The sequence below is a fragment of the Plasmodium malariae genome, assembly GCF_900090045.1.
Source record: "Plasmodium malariae genome assembly, chromosome: 8".
Lineage (NCBI taxonomy): Eukaryota > Apicomplexa > Aconoidasida > Haemosporida > Plasmodiidae > Plasmodium > Plasmodium malariae.
This window is the reverse complement of record NC_041782.1, coordinates 1,367,196-1,383,779: the sequence shown is the minus strand read 5'-3', so window position 1 is coordinate 1,383,779 and position 16,584 is coordinate 1,367,196. Positions and strand designations below refer to the sequence as shown.

The 16,584-nt window shown below is 31.0% G+C and overlaps 1 protein-coding gene across 1 annotated transcript; it reads left to right on the top strand.

Annotated features, from left to right (window-relative positions):
- Positions 1-697: 697 nt before the first annotated feature.
- On the top strand, positions 698-15,871 carry PmUG01_08037600 (conserved Plasmodium protein, unknown function; the record flags this gene model as incomplete). The annotated part of the gene is made up of 1 exon (XM_029004543.1): positions 698-15,871. The coding sequence occupies one exon, from the start codon at positions 698-700 to the stop codon at positions 15,869-15,871; it is 15,174 nt and encodes a 5,057-aa protein (XP_028861222.1).
- Between the last annotated feature and the right edge of the window lie 713 nt (positions 15,872-16,584).

The window sequence follows — 16,584 nt, the reverse complement described above, 5'->3', positions numbered from 1 at the left end:
TGTTATACTTGGTACTATTGTGCGCTTTTGCTTGAAATATACTATATGACCCACATTTTTATTTTATTATATTTTACATATATTCCGCTATATACTATGGGCATTTTCCTACGTATTATACGCATTCCGCTATATTTTATTATATTTTTTAAAATAAAAATGTCCACTGTGCGTTGGCAGGTGGTAGTTTTTTTTGGGCTTGTTTAAGTTTCTTTAAGTTTTTATGAGCTAATGTAAATAAATAAATAAATAAATATATATATATATATATATATATATGCACATGTATATATACGTATATGTAGATATGCACATGTATATATACGTATATGTAAGTATGCACTTTTTAAGCGTACACATATAAAAACACAACTCATTGCTCACAGTATGTGGACGACTTTACACACACACACACACAGGAAAATATATTTCCCCTTCTTGTACACAAATTTTTTGTTCACATTTCACGTTTTACAACAATAAATGCAATTATGTAGCGCTATTTGGGGGACCCACGCACTTTTATTTTTTCGCTCATTTTAAAAGGTGTATATGTAGAATATAAAACCAAGTGTGCGCGTGTATACCCATATGTACATCCCTACATACGCACGTATATAATACATTTGCACGCACATATATTTATACAAACATAAGCACTCACGTTTCTATTTTCCCTTTAACTTTTTTGAGCAAGATGAGAAAAAAGGGAAATATAAAAAATTTTGAGCTAGAGGAGATAATATTTATTTTACTGAACTGTCTGGATGAAGAAAAAAAATTGAACCACGAAATAATGAACACCCTTAAAATATACATTATGTATCATAAATGTGAAATTTTAAATTATGTATTTTCTTTTCTACAAATACAAAAGGTTAGTCATGATAACCAACTTTTGTTATTATACTTAACTTACGATATTATTTATTACTGCATTTATAATCGTTTCAGTAATGCTGTTGATACATATTTTGAAGAAAATATAAAGGATGAAATAAAAATTGTTGAAAAGGGAGGTTCACAAGATAAGGTTTCCGCAAAATTTCATGATGTAAATATATTCGATAACATTTTAAAATATACCTTTTTTGATGGTGATAAATACTGCTTTGTTTATGAAGAGGAATTTACAAAATGGGGAAATATAGAAATGCTGGGGGATGGTCATGTTAATAGTTGTAATAATAGTATTAGTGGTAGTATCAGCAGCAAAAGCTATAGCAGATGGAGCGGTTACCGTGAAAGGAAGGCCCGCATGCGTAATAATTGCCGTGAGTGCAATAGAAAATGCTGCCGAAACTCCAGTGGTTATTCCAAATGGTACAGAACTGATCAAGGAAAGGGATTAAGTAACGTTTTTAAGTACACCAAAATTTCAAACCTGATATGTCTGAAAAAAGAAGAATACAAAACACACTTAATAAACGAAGCTAACATCAATTCTGCTTTTCAAAAAGAGAGTTACAATTCGAGTAAGTACAATATGCTTTGTTGCAGTAACCTAAACAATAAATATAATGTGAAGAAGTCAGAAATTAATAATATTATTAAAAATATAATAAATTTCATACTTAATGAAATGCTTTATATTAAAAAAAACGATGAACGGCATAATATAATGACGAGATTATTAATGTTATGTATAATAAAAGAAGATAGTTATTTAAAAAAGAAAATTATAGAAAGAGTTAATTATTACATGGAGTCAAATAGGAATAATAATCCTAGCAGTAACAATAGAGGTAGCAACATTAGTAGTAATAACAATCTCCGTGATCACGTATACACGTACCTTGAGTTGTATGTAGATATCTTTATGCAAGTTCCTCACCTGGCGAAGAATGTGCTCATCGATGTATTTAAGAGCATGATATATTTAGATTATCGCTATTGTAATAGTGGCATTAATAATTATGGAAGTAATAATAGTCGAAGCAATAATAACAGCAGCAGTAGCAAGAGCGGCAATAATAACAGCAGCAGTAATAACAGCTGCAGTAATAAACATACTGATATGATGTACAAAATATTTTTGAAAATTTTTGACGATATCCAGTTCCCCTCGGTCTTGTATAGTATCATGTATATGAATTCGAGTTATAAAAAGAAAAATTTCATATTAACAAACAATAAAAATACTAATGTGTATATTGAAAATGATGTTATTCAGCTGTCAGTAGAAAATACCAGTGATGACACATGTACTACTTACACCATACAGTCATCCTTAAAATCAAATTTACCTTGCACGTTAAATAACGGAAACATTTTTAGTGACATCATCAGTCAAACGAGTCTATACAGGAAAAATCCAAAAAAGGACATGTCAGACTCATGTGAAAATGTACCAGAGAACAGCAGAGGCAACATCAGTGAGAGTAGTTATCATCTTAATGATGGCTCCCTTCCTCGTACAAGCATCGAGTCTAACAGCAGCAATAACAAAGCGGACTCAACGAATAATACCTTCAGTTGTCCAAATGATGGGGGGGTTAATAGTGATAAGGAAGGTGTGCAGACAGAGGATAAAAAAAGCGAACGTGTTTATGCAAACGGTGTTAGCGTATCGACTACATTAGCAAAACACGAGGAATTTATGCGTTCAAATGAAATTCAAAGTGTTACCGAAAAAGACCATTTGGAAGATGAGAAAATTAATACGAATAAACAGCAGAAGGACTCATTCACTGAAGATGAGGATAAAGCACAAATGTATAGCAGATGTGGCCATGAATTAGCAAAATGTGAACATGTTGATGGGAATCCCGAAGGGAACATCAACTGTATAAGGAACAGTCGAAAAAGTAGCGGAAAAAATAGCGGCAAAAATAGTGACGGAAATAGTGGCAAAAATAGTGACAGAAATAGCGGCAAAAATTGTGACAGAAATAGTTGCAAAAATAGTGGCAAAAATTGTGGCAAAAATTGTGGCAAAAGAAGTCACAGAAGCAGAGGTAGGAGAAATCTCAGTGGTGAAGAAAAGGGGAGTACTTCTAATTTTAAAGATGGTACAAAAAGGGTAAGTGAAAAAAGTGGTAAGATGAAGTATGAAAAAAATTTCGTAAGTAGGCGCAGTATATGGAATGAAAAGAATAAGGAGAAAGTGGATGACATAAGTATGATATGTACAAAAGTTTTAGATATATATTTTAATACAATTGTTATGATGAAATATACTAATGAATATTATGAGAAAATCCTTTATATTATTTCAAGGTTAATATTATATATAAATAAGGAGGAGGAGGATGAAGAGCATAATATTAAAAGAATATTAGAAATATATATATATTATTTTTTTGTATTTTTTAATACAACTATTAATAATACAGGAATACATGATATATCTTGTATATATAATAATGATAGCCAGTTATATATAAACTATGCAAATATAAAGGGTATACCAGATTATAGAATAATAAATAGTTTTAGAGTTATTCTACAAAACTGTTTAAATAAAGTACATCTTTTAGTAGTGTTCACTAACCATGTATTAAAATTAGCTTACTGTTTATTATACATATTAATTAATGAAAATTATGTTAATAGTAATTCTAAGAGTGTAGTTAAACATATTATATCAAACCATTATATATCTACCTTTATCGAAATTATGGAAATTTTTACTATTTTTATATCATGTGTTTATACAAACAATTGTGTATTCAACTTTTTGAAAGAGAAGTTTAAATCAAATACAAAAATAGGTATCATCGTTTCTCTTATTATATTGAAGCATTATATATTAATAATATCAAGTGGTCTAGACATAAATACCATGACACATTTATCTAATCAAAATATTATGAAAAAACCTTCTAACTATAAAAAAAGTTTCAAATATTTAAATAGCTTTATTAATGATACTAATCAGAATAATACTAATATAGAGGTAATCATTCAAATTATTGCAGACATATCAGATACATATAATAATGACCTAACCATTATATATATATTACTGGAAATTAACTTACTACTGTCTTTTCATCACTATTTTGATCATTACTCTTACAATCCGAATGTTATATTTGGTCTTCTCCCGAAGGTTAGCAGCCCCTTATGCGTTCTGTACGCGAGTGAGGATTACGTGGTCAGGAGAAGAGGTACCTCTTCAGGGAATTGCCAAAAAAGCGGCGTTGGAAATGACGTCGGACGTGGTCAAAGAAGCGATGAAGGAAGCGATAAAAGAAGAGATAGAGGAAGCGATAGAGGAAGCGATAGAGGAAGCGATAGAGGAAGCGATAGAGGAAGCGATAGAGGAAGCGATAAAGGAAGCTATAAAGGAAGCTATAAAGGAAGCGAAAAAGGAAGCGATAAAGGAAACGGTATTGGGTATAAGGTCGGATGTGGCACCGGAGGTGGTAACGATGTAAATTTAAATGAAATTGCCGGCGGTAGGGGGAAAGGGGTTTCCCCTTACAGTGGTCCATACAACGAGGAGGAGAGCACAAGGAGAAAAGGTTCAATCGTTATGAAGGAAGGAAAAATGGAGTACATAAATGAAAAGGGCAATGATAACTCAGATGAAATAATGAACGTAGGATGTTATGAAGACGAAATAAAAACATGGCTTTTAATACCAAATAAACATATTATAAAAATTTTTCATTTTTTTTTAAATATATTATTAAGTAATGACTCAAATTTTAAGATGAAAAGTAAAAAGTATGGTTACTTTGTTGATAGTAATGGTTCAATAATAGATGTTAATAATGGTGAAGAGGAAATTTTGAAAGACGGATTTGTTAATAATAGAATGTTTTATGACACGCACTTGCACTATTTTATATATATGTATCCCTCAGTAGATTATATAAAGGAATTAATATCATTTGCTTTTCAATACAACTTTTCTATATATTCACCCAGGATTTTATATGCCTTGTTATTTGAATTTTTAATTAACATAAAAAGCAATTACAAAATTGTTTTACTTGTTCTGAAGTCACTAAACATTATATGTATATCACTGTATAATTATATGAATAAGAAAAATTTAAGATTACATTCAAGACTGCATTATAATTATTTAGTATTACCAAACATGAGTAAAATAATGTCTGTGTTATTTATGTATTGTTATCACCCAAATGTAGCTGTGTCGTTTTTGAGTTTGCAGCTTATGTCTATTTTAAGGAGTTTTACTCATAATAAAAGTATTTCCTTCATTCAGAATCATACCTACTTTGAAATAATGCATTCCTTTTTGCATTTGCATGACCGAGTAATAACGCATAGTGAAATGCACCACAATGGGCTGCAGAACAGCGGATTCGTTCCGTTATTCGGGGGGGACAGTATATATTATAAGAAAATAATAGAAAACATAAAGAGAATTGGCCGAAGGTATAGAAAAGGTCGGAAAAGACGAGAAATATATAAACATCGAAAAAGTCGAAATATGAGGAAAAAAAAATTTTTCCAAAAAATAGAAAAGGAGAAATGGATTAACCGATACAACTATTTGATAAAATTGTGTTACATAAAGATAGCAAAAACTATTAGTATAAAGCTGATAAATACGTACTTAAAAACCTACTCATTCAAATGTCATGAAGGGAGAAGAAGGAAGGTCAATGCCTTTATTAAGCTTTATTTTAACTTGGACTTGAAGGGGGTCCGTAAGTTAATGGATTCCATCGATGGGGACAACATTTACAGGGGTGAGAGGGGTACTATAAGTACTAGAGGTACTGGAGGCATTAGGAATACTAGTGTTACTATAAGTGGAATGCACAACGGAAGAGATAGTAACCGAGTCAGTCAAAGAAGCGCACATCGAAACCGAAGTAGGAGCAGGTGTAGAAGTAATGTGCTTTATTTGTCTAATGCTGAGCCACTGAGTCATCAGTTTGCAAGCTTACTTAGGTTGATGAAAGTATATTTTACTAGCTATGTAAAAGGGGAGATAGAAAAAATATACAGCTATCAAACATATATTACCATATTTTTTTATGTATTAGTAGAGCTTCTAAGGACAATTCAGAATAATGAAGAATTTGAAAACACTCTTTTTTACTTAGGAACTGTAAACAACCTTTGTGTTATAGCTAAATATTTTAATGTGAAATATGCAAATAAGCTTATTACCATTTTTTTCAAACTTAATGATGAGATAGCTATAAATGATAACGAGAATATGTTTTTAACTCTATATACAAATTTTTCATATATTTATAAGACTTATTTTTTTAATTTATATAAAGAAAAGTGTACAACATTGTATACACGAAAGTGTTTCGAATGCATACAGCTCATGAGAAATGATGCCATATGTGTAAAACGAAACACTGACAACCAGTTAGATTTCAATAACTTCATGTTGCTATCAAACAAGTATAATACCGATCTGACTAAGGAAAAAAATATAGAAAGTGTTTTGACATACCTTAACGAATACCAAGCCATTTATAAAGCAAGCATTAAGCACATTCTGCATTTGCACAGCGCAAACAGCGCAACGGTTGGCGGCATAAGTAGTGGCATAAGTAGCGATATAAGTAGCGGAAAAAGGAGCGGCACGACTGGATACCCACATAATAAGGAAGAAAAAGAGCAGAAATGGCGCAGGGAAAAAAAGGGAACCAAGTGGGATGGTTTTCCTAGTGAGAAATCTAGCATAAACAAAGATGCATCAATAAAATTTGAAAAAGAATTTAGTAATAATCCAAAAATTGATAAAAAAAAAAAAATGAACTACTTAGAAGAATTAAGAAAAAAATTAGATCAAAAAAATGACATAGTAAAAAAAACACATGAATTATTTGAGGACAAGTTAGGTTGCTATATATTACAAAATGATATGAACTTTTCTATTAGTAAAAGTTTCAATCAATATATAACAGCTTATTATATTGAGAATGTATTAGATGAACAAAATTTATTTCGTATTCTTTTTGCTTTAAATAATATTTTTTACTCAGATGTAGCTAATAGAAAAACTAGTGCATTCTATATTTTTGGAAAATCTAATTATGTTATCAATGCTGAAAATATTCGTACCACTTTAATATTAAGTATTGGTTTATGTGTTAAAAAAATACCATCCAGAAAATTTCAATATTTGTATAGCATCAATGAAGTATATGTTAATAGTAGCATATTTCATCTGTACGTTCAGTATGTGTACTTAACTTTGGTTAAATATAATAACACATTTGAACATGTATTGCTCTTTGATAAAAATGAATTTTCACCTAAGGGGGAGGATGATCAGTTAGTGAAAGAGATAATGAACAAAAGGAACAAGTACATCGATGAACTGTACAAGGAAGAGATAAATACATATTCTATATTTAGGAGAAACATATTTTCCAGGCTCAGCAGAGAAGTCAGCGGTGATATTTGCATCGAACATTCCACTGCGGAATCCACTTCATTACATAGCAGTGCTGTATATAACACTGTCATGGGTGACACTACTGCACGTAGAATTGCCATAGGCTCTACTATCACAGACAGCACTACTACTATAGGAACTACTACCGCATACAGATGTGCTCCCAACAACGCTGCCAATACACACAGTGGACCGCTCAACGGACAGTTCGACACTCTGTTCATATTCCAACTGTTAGTGGATCCAATCATTAATTCGCTTTATCAAGAGAAGGAAATAAATATACAGTTAAATTTGCTAAAATCGTTAAAAAGTATAGCAAAAAAATTAAAACAAATTAAAATGAACAAATGCAATTTTGGTACTACTGAAATAGGGGAGAGTGAGCATAGGACGAAGTCTAACTTAATAACAACTGAAGAGAACATCATACTAAGCAATAATAATTATTTTGTAAATCACTTTGATTTAAAAAATAGTAGATATATGGTTAGAGATATATGCGATCTCTTGTTAGGAGACAATTGGAGTACTATCCCGTTTTATTCCTGTCTTTATGTTTATAAATTTATAATAATATTTTCGTCTTTATACTATCTTTCAAATATTTCCAATTTAACCTTACCTATTTCACAGTTAAATCTTATGAACGTTCAGAATTTTGCTATTTATTTTAAATTTCTTAACAGCGAAATTGTTAGCAAAAGCGAGTACTATTTTAAAGAGCAAATGAAAAAAAAGTATTGTTCTGATGGCGATTTGAACAAAATGAACTCCACCAAGGCAACTACTGACAACGAGTTTCTTATCAAAGAAACGAAGAAATTGGTTGAAAAAATGGATTTTCAACTTATTATGCATTGGTCTGGAAATAATAGAGATATTATATATAACGATTATTTTTATGAATTAATAAAAGAAGACACATCACCAAATGAACATAAGGATATGTATCATTTAAACATTAGTAACCAATCGTATGAAATTTTGTCAAATTCATTGAAGACTCTTTATTATTCCTTATTCATACAACACCCTCTAATTTTTCAGACCACTTTTATTATCGTCGATGTACTTATTAACTTATTCTTGAAAATTGTGCTAAACCAAAGGCAGAAAATATATCAAACATTCCAAATTTGTGAATCGTGTCGGAAGTATCAGACTTGCCAAATATGCCAAACGTGTAATACGAATCAGTTAAATCCAAATTTTCAACATGAAGAAAATAAAACCAATGGAGAAGCAACAAATATAAATAGCAATCTTTTTGATTTGAATCAGATAAAAATACATACTTACCAAAATAAATTAAGCTCCAGTTTTTTACCTCAAAAAGAGGCAGAAAGTAGGTACAAGCGGGAGTGTATTAATAAACATAAGGAAAGGAGGCAGCAGTTAGATGAACCATCAATTGTTAGAAAGATGAACACAATAGACAGGATCAAATCGAAAAAAAGGGGAAATACACGCATGGTGGTTAATGGGCATGAAGAAGCAGACGATGATGATACTAACAAAAAGCTCAACGAAGGTATTTACATCGGTGAAATTACAGCAAAGGGTGCAACAGAGGACGTAACAAAGGGTCTATCAAAGAGCAGACGTAGAGGTCGTGAAAACAGTGCACACAGAAGTAACAGTGAATATTCTAATAGCATACATAGGAAACAAACGGAAGGAGAAAGCATAAATAACTTAGGAGAGTACTTCCAATCGAACATATCACATACCAACCATTCGATCGCATGTAACGACTACACGGTAAAGTCGACGAAGTCGTCCAAGCTATTGCAAAATAGAAAAAGGGAAAACGTTAACCATAACGATAAGCACAGAAAGAAATGTAGGAACGAGCCAATTAACAACCTTATTGATGGGGATAACAACAAGCTATTTTATATTTTGAGTAAGTACGAAAAAGTCGCTCTTTCATGTTTAGATTCTATTATAATGATTATAGTCAAGGTGGTGTCAGAAGTTAAGTCGTTTTTCTTTATATCCAAAATGGTAAAGTACATACATGATATCTGCATAATGACAAATGTGAATGAGGTGAAACTTTTATCATTTCGAATGATAACAGAAATAATATTTAAGTCTATATCGAGTTATAAGAAGGGAGTGAATAAGAAAACCACATGTAACCAAATTAGCAAAAATGCTACTGAAACATATGTAAGAATGATGAATAAGAAAAAAAAAGAAGAGTTTTCGAATACAAAGGGTAGCAAACATTATAATGAAGTAGAGGTCAAAAACGAAATATCAATAGAAGGAATAAATATAAATGAGCAGGATAAGAAAAGTTTCTTATCTTTCAACACTTCCAATTTTGAAAAATATTTTACCTCAATTATATCTCCAAATGGTAAGTTATCAAATGGTAAGCTATTCGACTTGAATTATGAAAAAAATTATGTGGACATGAAGAAGCATATTGTTGACTGTGAAAATATAACCAGTAGTTGGAGTAAAAGGGGTATCCCAAGTGATGATGATAAAAAAGTTGAGCTTTCTGATCATAGTTATTTGCATAATATGAATGATAATAATTTAAGTAGTATTCCGAATGAAAAATATGTAGAGGAAGAAAAGAATGATAACGGTGAAAGGGGATCTAAAAACGAGGATCATATGAGTGAAGTAAATGGGGAAGTGAAGGGCGAAGTAAATGTCAAATCAAATGTCAAATCAAATGTCAAATCAAATGTCAAATCAAATGTCGAAAAGAAGTCTGAAGGTAGCTACTTGTGCGAATGCATAGGACTGCTAATCCCATATATCAAAGACGACCAGAAAATAATCAGCTATTTCAGTATTTGTTCTATATGCGTAATAATAGGAAAATTAGCGAAAAGGAAAATTTTGAGTGATACTCATTTTGTTTTTTTCTTTTTCAACTCGATAGAAGTAGTTTTAAATGTATTGAATAAGTTGAGTAGTCACAACTGCGTTAACGAAAAAAGAAAATCAATGCGAAAAAAAAAGGAGGGACATCAGAATCAGCAAAAAAGAAAAGATTATCATTTCATTCGGGAAAAAAATGAGAAAACTAGGGAAAATAACATGGAAATGTGCTTGAAATATAATCTGCCTAACAATTATGAATTCTTCACGGAGGAGTACTGCGAGGATAGCGGTCAACATATAATTGAAAAAACATGCTACAGCGATGAGAATGATGGCAAAAGTGGAGTTAGCATCGGAAGCTGCAGTGGCGGTGGCAGTAAGGAATACCACCGACAAGTAACTAAGCAGAGTTACCTCTACGAAGCGAAAAAGCGTGAGGAGACGAATATTACTACTCATGAAGCGAAGAAACGTATAATAGGAAAAAATTTTAATATCAAAAATATTAGGAATTACATATACATTATAGAGTTTCACCAAAAATTTTACCAGTATCTTAATAAAAAAATAAAAGAAATAAATAATGATAAATATCAAAAGGGTCTTATAAAAAATCTAAGTATGATTAGAGGTAATAAAAAGAAAGAGGTGAATCTATATAAACTAATTAATACCATCATCATTGAATATTTTTCGAACGATGAAAAACGGTGTTACATAAACAATCTCATATGTTGTATGCATAATACGAATAAACGTATATCAATGAATGGATTAAATTTGCTTATGTATTATTTAGTGAGTGAACAAATTAACAATACCGATATAGAAGTTATTTTGAGTAGGATGTTTAGTGAATTATCATACTATGTAAAAATGAACGTACTAAATGATAAAAATTTTAAATTAAATGAAAAAACAGACAAACAAACAAATAATACATTAGACACATATTATTATAATATATGGAAATGCAGCCAAAAGAAAAGAGATGAAGCAAACATTTTGGAAAGGTCGTTATATATAATTTTATTATTATGTAGAAAATATTTTTATATTACGATAAATATGTTATGCACTATACAATCCAAGTATAATTATGAACATATTTACTTTATATATATGATTTGTAATAATAAAACATTGTTGAATAAGACCTTAGATTATCTGTTTTACATTATGAATAACCTCCATATACATAAGTTGAACAATAATTTTAGCAATATTTTATCCCTCCTATTTCATTTCATTAAGTTTAAGAATACGTATATAAAGTCCTACGCAAAAAAGTATTTTGTCGAACTCTTTCTAATAGTGTACTATGTCCTAGGCGTAAAGCAGCTTTCGCATTTGGGAAGCAATGCAAGTATGGGCGGGAATGCACGCAGCAGTATCAGCGGGAATATGCATGGTAATAGTTTCAACATAAGGAATAGAAGTACTAGTGAGGGGAGCCCACCTAACCGATTCACCCTTGACAGTGAACACATTTTGGCATATAATAAAAAAGAGGAAAAATTAGAAGGGGCTGGTTTTTACAAAAATGAGAAATACAACAAGATACATAGTACTGGCGAGAACAACTCAGAAGCATTAATGCGAGAGAATGGTGCAGCGATAGGTGTAACTATCACCGATGATGGACTTAACATGGACGAAGTGAACAGTAATAGTGCAAATTGTGAAAAGGGCGATTGTAGTACTGACCATTGTAATATATATACAAAAAGGAGAAATAATAATGAGCGCAACAGTGATAGCAGTATACGTAGAAACAGCGGAAGTAGAAGAGACAGAAACCGAGGAGGCAGTAGAGAGCGCTACCTACGCAGCAAAGACATGTCGAGCGGGAAATACGTTGAAGGGAAAGACACAATGAGCAAAGAAGATAAGCTGTTAGGGAGCATAATGAATAGATCCATTTTTTTTTTAGGAAAAAGGAATATATTTAAAAATAGCTATATAAAAAATATTTCTAAGGATGAATATAATGAAAAGATATATAATAATTATACCTGTAATATAAGCGTAAATAACACATTAAACTGCTATAATATAGTAAAAGAATTGTTAATATTAAATAATAAACAAAGTGTATTAAGTTATTGCGACGAGCATAAAATAGACAAGTTACTATACTATAAACATTCCTTTGAAAATGGGTTAACTAAATTAATTTATATATTTTTAAAAAAAAATGATACTTTTAAAATATTTAAATTTTTGATCTATTTTATCAAGAGTAGTGATAATATAAATTATATTATCATTTCGTTAATCATTTTATCACAGATACCTTTATGTCTACACATAAAAGAGAAAAATTTAAAAATAATAGAACCGCTGATTAATGTTTTATATTGTATTAATAGCAAATATAAAAATACTCTTGTTACGAAATATTTACATTTATCTTTCACTAACTTTTTTATCATATTCAAAAATATATTTAAGTATCAGTCAGAAAGGGGATTAAAACCTTTTTCCCTTTTTATAAAAGAGAAATATACTTTAAGTATTTTGAATTCTCTTTTTAACAATTTAAATAATACAGATAAAAATATTGTTAAGGAGACCTTAAAAGCTTTTAGGGAGGCCTCTAAATATGACACATCACATTGGCCCTCGCCCATTTGTTCCTCCTTTATCAAAATACTGACCGATCCATCGGTAGTTTTACTCTACCTAAACAACAGTGAATCGATTGAGAAGGTGTACATGTGCAAAATTTTGAGCGAAATTTTTAGGACGCTCAAGAGGGAGAGGCTGCGCAGTTGTAGGAGTGGTATGAATTCGAGGCATGGTCCGAGCGAGGGGCGAAATATAGAGCTTAAGTTAAAAAAAAAAAATATCTACGAAGTTGCAACCTACCTACTAATAAATCTCGTAGATAAGAAAAAGCAGATCTCGTCGAACGTATGGGTGGCTCTAAAGGAGCTAATCCGATTTAAATTTTCTGATAGTGTTAATGATACATTACTTTTTTTTGAGGAAAAAATTTACTTGTCAAGTGATGCTGATGTAGACAGAGAGGAGAACTTTCATCATGCAAGGAAAGAATATTTTAACGAAACGCAAATTATCATGAATAAGAAAAAATCAACCAGCACAAAAAGTGCCTATTGGACAAAACTTAGTAAGAATGATAATGCCATTTCGTACAAGGAAATACCGAAAAATGCTAGAAGTGAAACGATGAATAATAATCCTCCATGTGATGAAGTCAATGGTTTAATAGAGAAAATCAGGAGGGGAAAAGGTCGCTACAGTACCACAGCCCCTGCGTGTGTCCGCCTTAATGCTGAAATTGACAATGATGCTAACTCTGATACATGCTCTAATACATGCGCTAATGGATACGTTAATGTCAATGCGAACGCTAGTTCGAGTGATGATTCTATCCCTGGTACGTTTGATTGGGACGACGAGAAAAAAGGAAGGTGCGGTGATAATGCATCTGATTACTCCACTGAGGAAACACCAACAAAGGAGAGGAGTTACACCCAGGGAAATCGAAAAAGGAATTATGCTGGTACAAGGTCGAATAAGCAAACCGAAATGTTCAGAGAAATAGTGGGAGAAAAATCATACGATGAAAAAAGCGGTAATGATGAATCAGATAATTCGAATCAAAGGGAAAAACAGAAAATTAATATGCATTACTACAAGTTGTTTGTAGAAATATTTATTCCCCTTATAATATGCATTGATACAAAAACATCTTACAGTAATAGAGCAATATTTACAGAGATAAATAATTACTTGTACAGTGAAGAGTACAGTAAAGAAAGCAGTAGAACAAATAATTTTTCACGTATTAAACATGTACATGACACATTATATGACATATTTTTTAAGCACTTAAATCTAAACTTGACAAATATAAATTGTTTATATAGAGCTTATATAATCTTACTAAACAGTAGAAGATATTTCGATAAAAAATTATGGAATTGTAATATACCAATTAATGAGAATGTATTAAAAATGATAAAAGAATATGAATTAAAAAATACCAAATCGAGGGCAGAGCATGTTTTATTTGGAGACTTAAAAAATTATGTGCATAAAAAAAATAGTCATATAAGCAAAGAAAATTTTAAAGAAAATAATATATCAAAGAGTTTTACTTCTGTCTTAACAAACACTCTATTGAGTACTTTCTCCGAGACATTGAAATATTCTTATGACAACTTCCTTTTTTTCAATAATGAGAATAGTACTACTAATAGTAATAATAATGTTCATACGAATAACCGCCAATATATTGCTGCCGCATTTTATGTAGAAGAGCATACAAGGGTTAAAGACTACAAAATCGGTAAGAATTATGGAAGCAATTTGAATAATAATAAAATGAAGATACACAAATATGGCACTGAACAATCATTTATAAAGGAAGAAGAACATTATGGGGATGGAAAAGATGAATATAGCACCAATGAACTGAGAGGAGAGACATCTAACATTTTACCAGAGAGTTCCAGTATCGACCTAGAAGGTGCAGATAACTTGATGTTCTATAATAAACATATCGACGATAAATTTACAGACGAAGAATGTAAAAATGGTAAGAAGACTCCTACGAATGAACAAATGGGTTTAAAGAATCATCACTGTAGTACGAAAAACGGAAATAATGAAAACTTGTTATATGAAAAACAGTTAATAAGAGACCTTAAAAAAAAAGGTATCTTATACTGCACAGGTGGGCTGGAGTATAATGAAGAACTCTCTTTTGATTCGAATAAAAGGATAAACAGAGAAAACTATGGCATTTTTATCTCCAGCAGTGATGAGGGTAGCAATGATGAGGGTAGCAATGATGAAGGAAGCAATGATGAAGGAAGCAATGATGAGGGTTGCAGTGATGAGGGTAGCAATGATGAGGGTAGCAATGATGAGGGTTGCAATGATGAAGGAAGCAATGACGAAGGAAGCAATGACGAAGGAAGCAATGATGAAGGAAGCAATGAAAAGTGCAGCAAAGACTGTCAGCATGGTGAAAGCGGAAAATATGGAGTATATGACAAATGTAGAGAAGAAGATGGAGAGGGGGTCGAGGACCGAATGACAGCAGCTCAGGGTAGGGTAAGAGAGAACAGTGGTTTAGATACTAAACTCATAAAAAGGAAATTAAAAAAAATAAAACTACTAAATAAACACTACAATTTTGTTAACCATTTTAAAAATGTGCAAAGCTTAAATATGAATGAAAATGTGTTATACTGGATTGAGCTGTTAAAATTTCTAAAGGAAGACCCCCATAATTTAGTATCATCAAAAGAAATAAAAACGTTTAACTTTACAGATTTTTTTGAAGCCTCACTCATATGCGCCCTAACAGTAGTAAAATTTGTTTCTTTGTCGTTAAATTGTAAAAAGTTATATAAGAAAACCTTGAAATATTTGGAAAACTCGACTAAGGAGGAAGAACAAAACACTGATAGGAAGCTACAACACAAGAATGAAAACAAGTACAAGGATGAACAGAGAAAAATAAAAGAGATGTACTTTATACATTCTTTGTACATATCGATGAAATTAGAAGCTCTATGTTCTTCTATTACTAAGCAATTATGCACTTTTTTACAAGAGGACAAAACTGATATACATCTACCAATAATTAAGTCCTTATCTATCTTATCTATCTTGAAACCATCTGCTTAATTTTTACCAAACCAAAAAAAAAAAAAAAAATTGAGGCCTACTTAACATTTTTGCAAGATTTGTCAGAAATGACGAGATGAACTAAGTAAAACTGATGTCAAAATATATGCTTTTTTTTTTTTTTTTTTTTTTTTTGTCTCTTTATACATTATTGCTTATATGTGCATAGAAGTGTGCGGATGCACAATGTGTTACATTTGTGCATATACATGTATGTTTACATGCAAAAATATGTGAACAAATGTATACATATATGTGTGGGTGTACGTAAGTACATTTTTATTTTTTGTGCACACAATGATTATTTGTTCCTTTTCATTTATTCCATTTGAATGCACATATTGCTAAATCGTTTGTGAGTAATTCTTTTAATACCTATTTTTACATCCATGCATTTTTAATATATTTGGTGATACATCCTGCTCATTTTTATGTTTCGAAAAACGTCTCATTGTGTTTAATTTTGAAAACCTTTTTCATTGCCATTCAGGCAATGAGGTAGCTATTTTTAATTCCTCAAAACAAAAAAAAAAAAAGAAAAGAAAAGAAAAAAAAGAGCATAAAAACGGAGCATAAAATTGTACACAGGAGAATACAGTTAAACTAAAAAAACGTTTGACAATAAAACTTTAAATTCAACTTCGCAACTGCAAGGGTCTTATATATGCATGGTATAAAAAATGATTAATTTATTTATGCATGTTTAAAAAAAC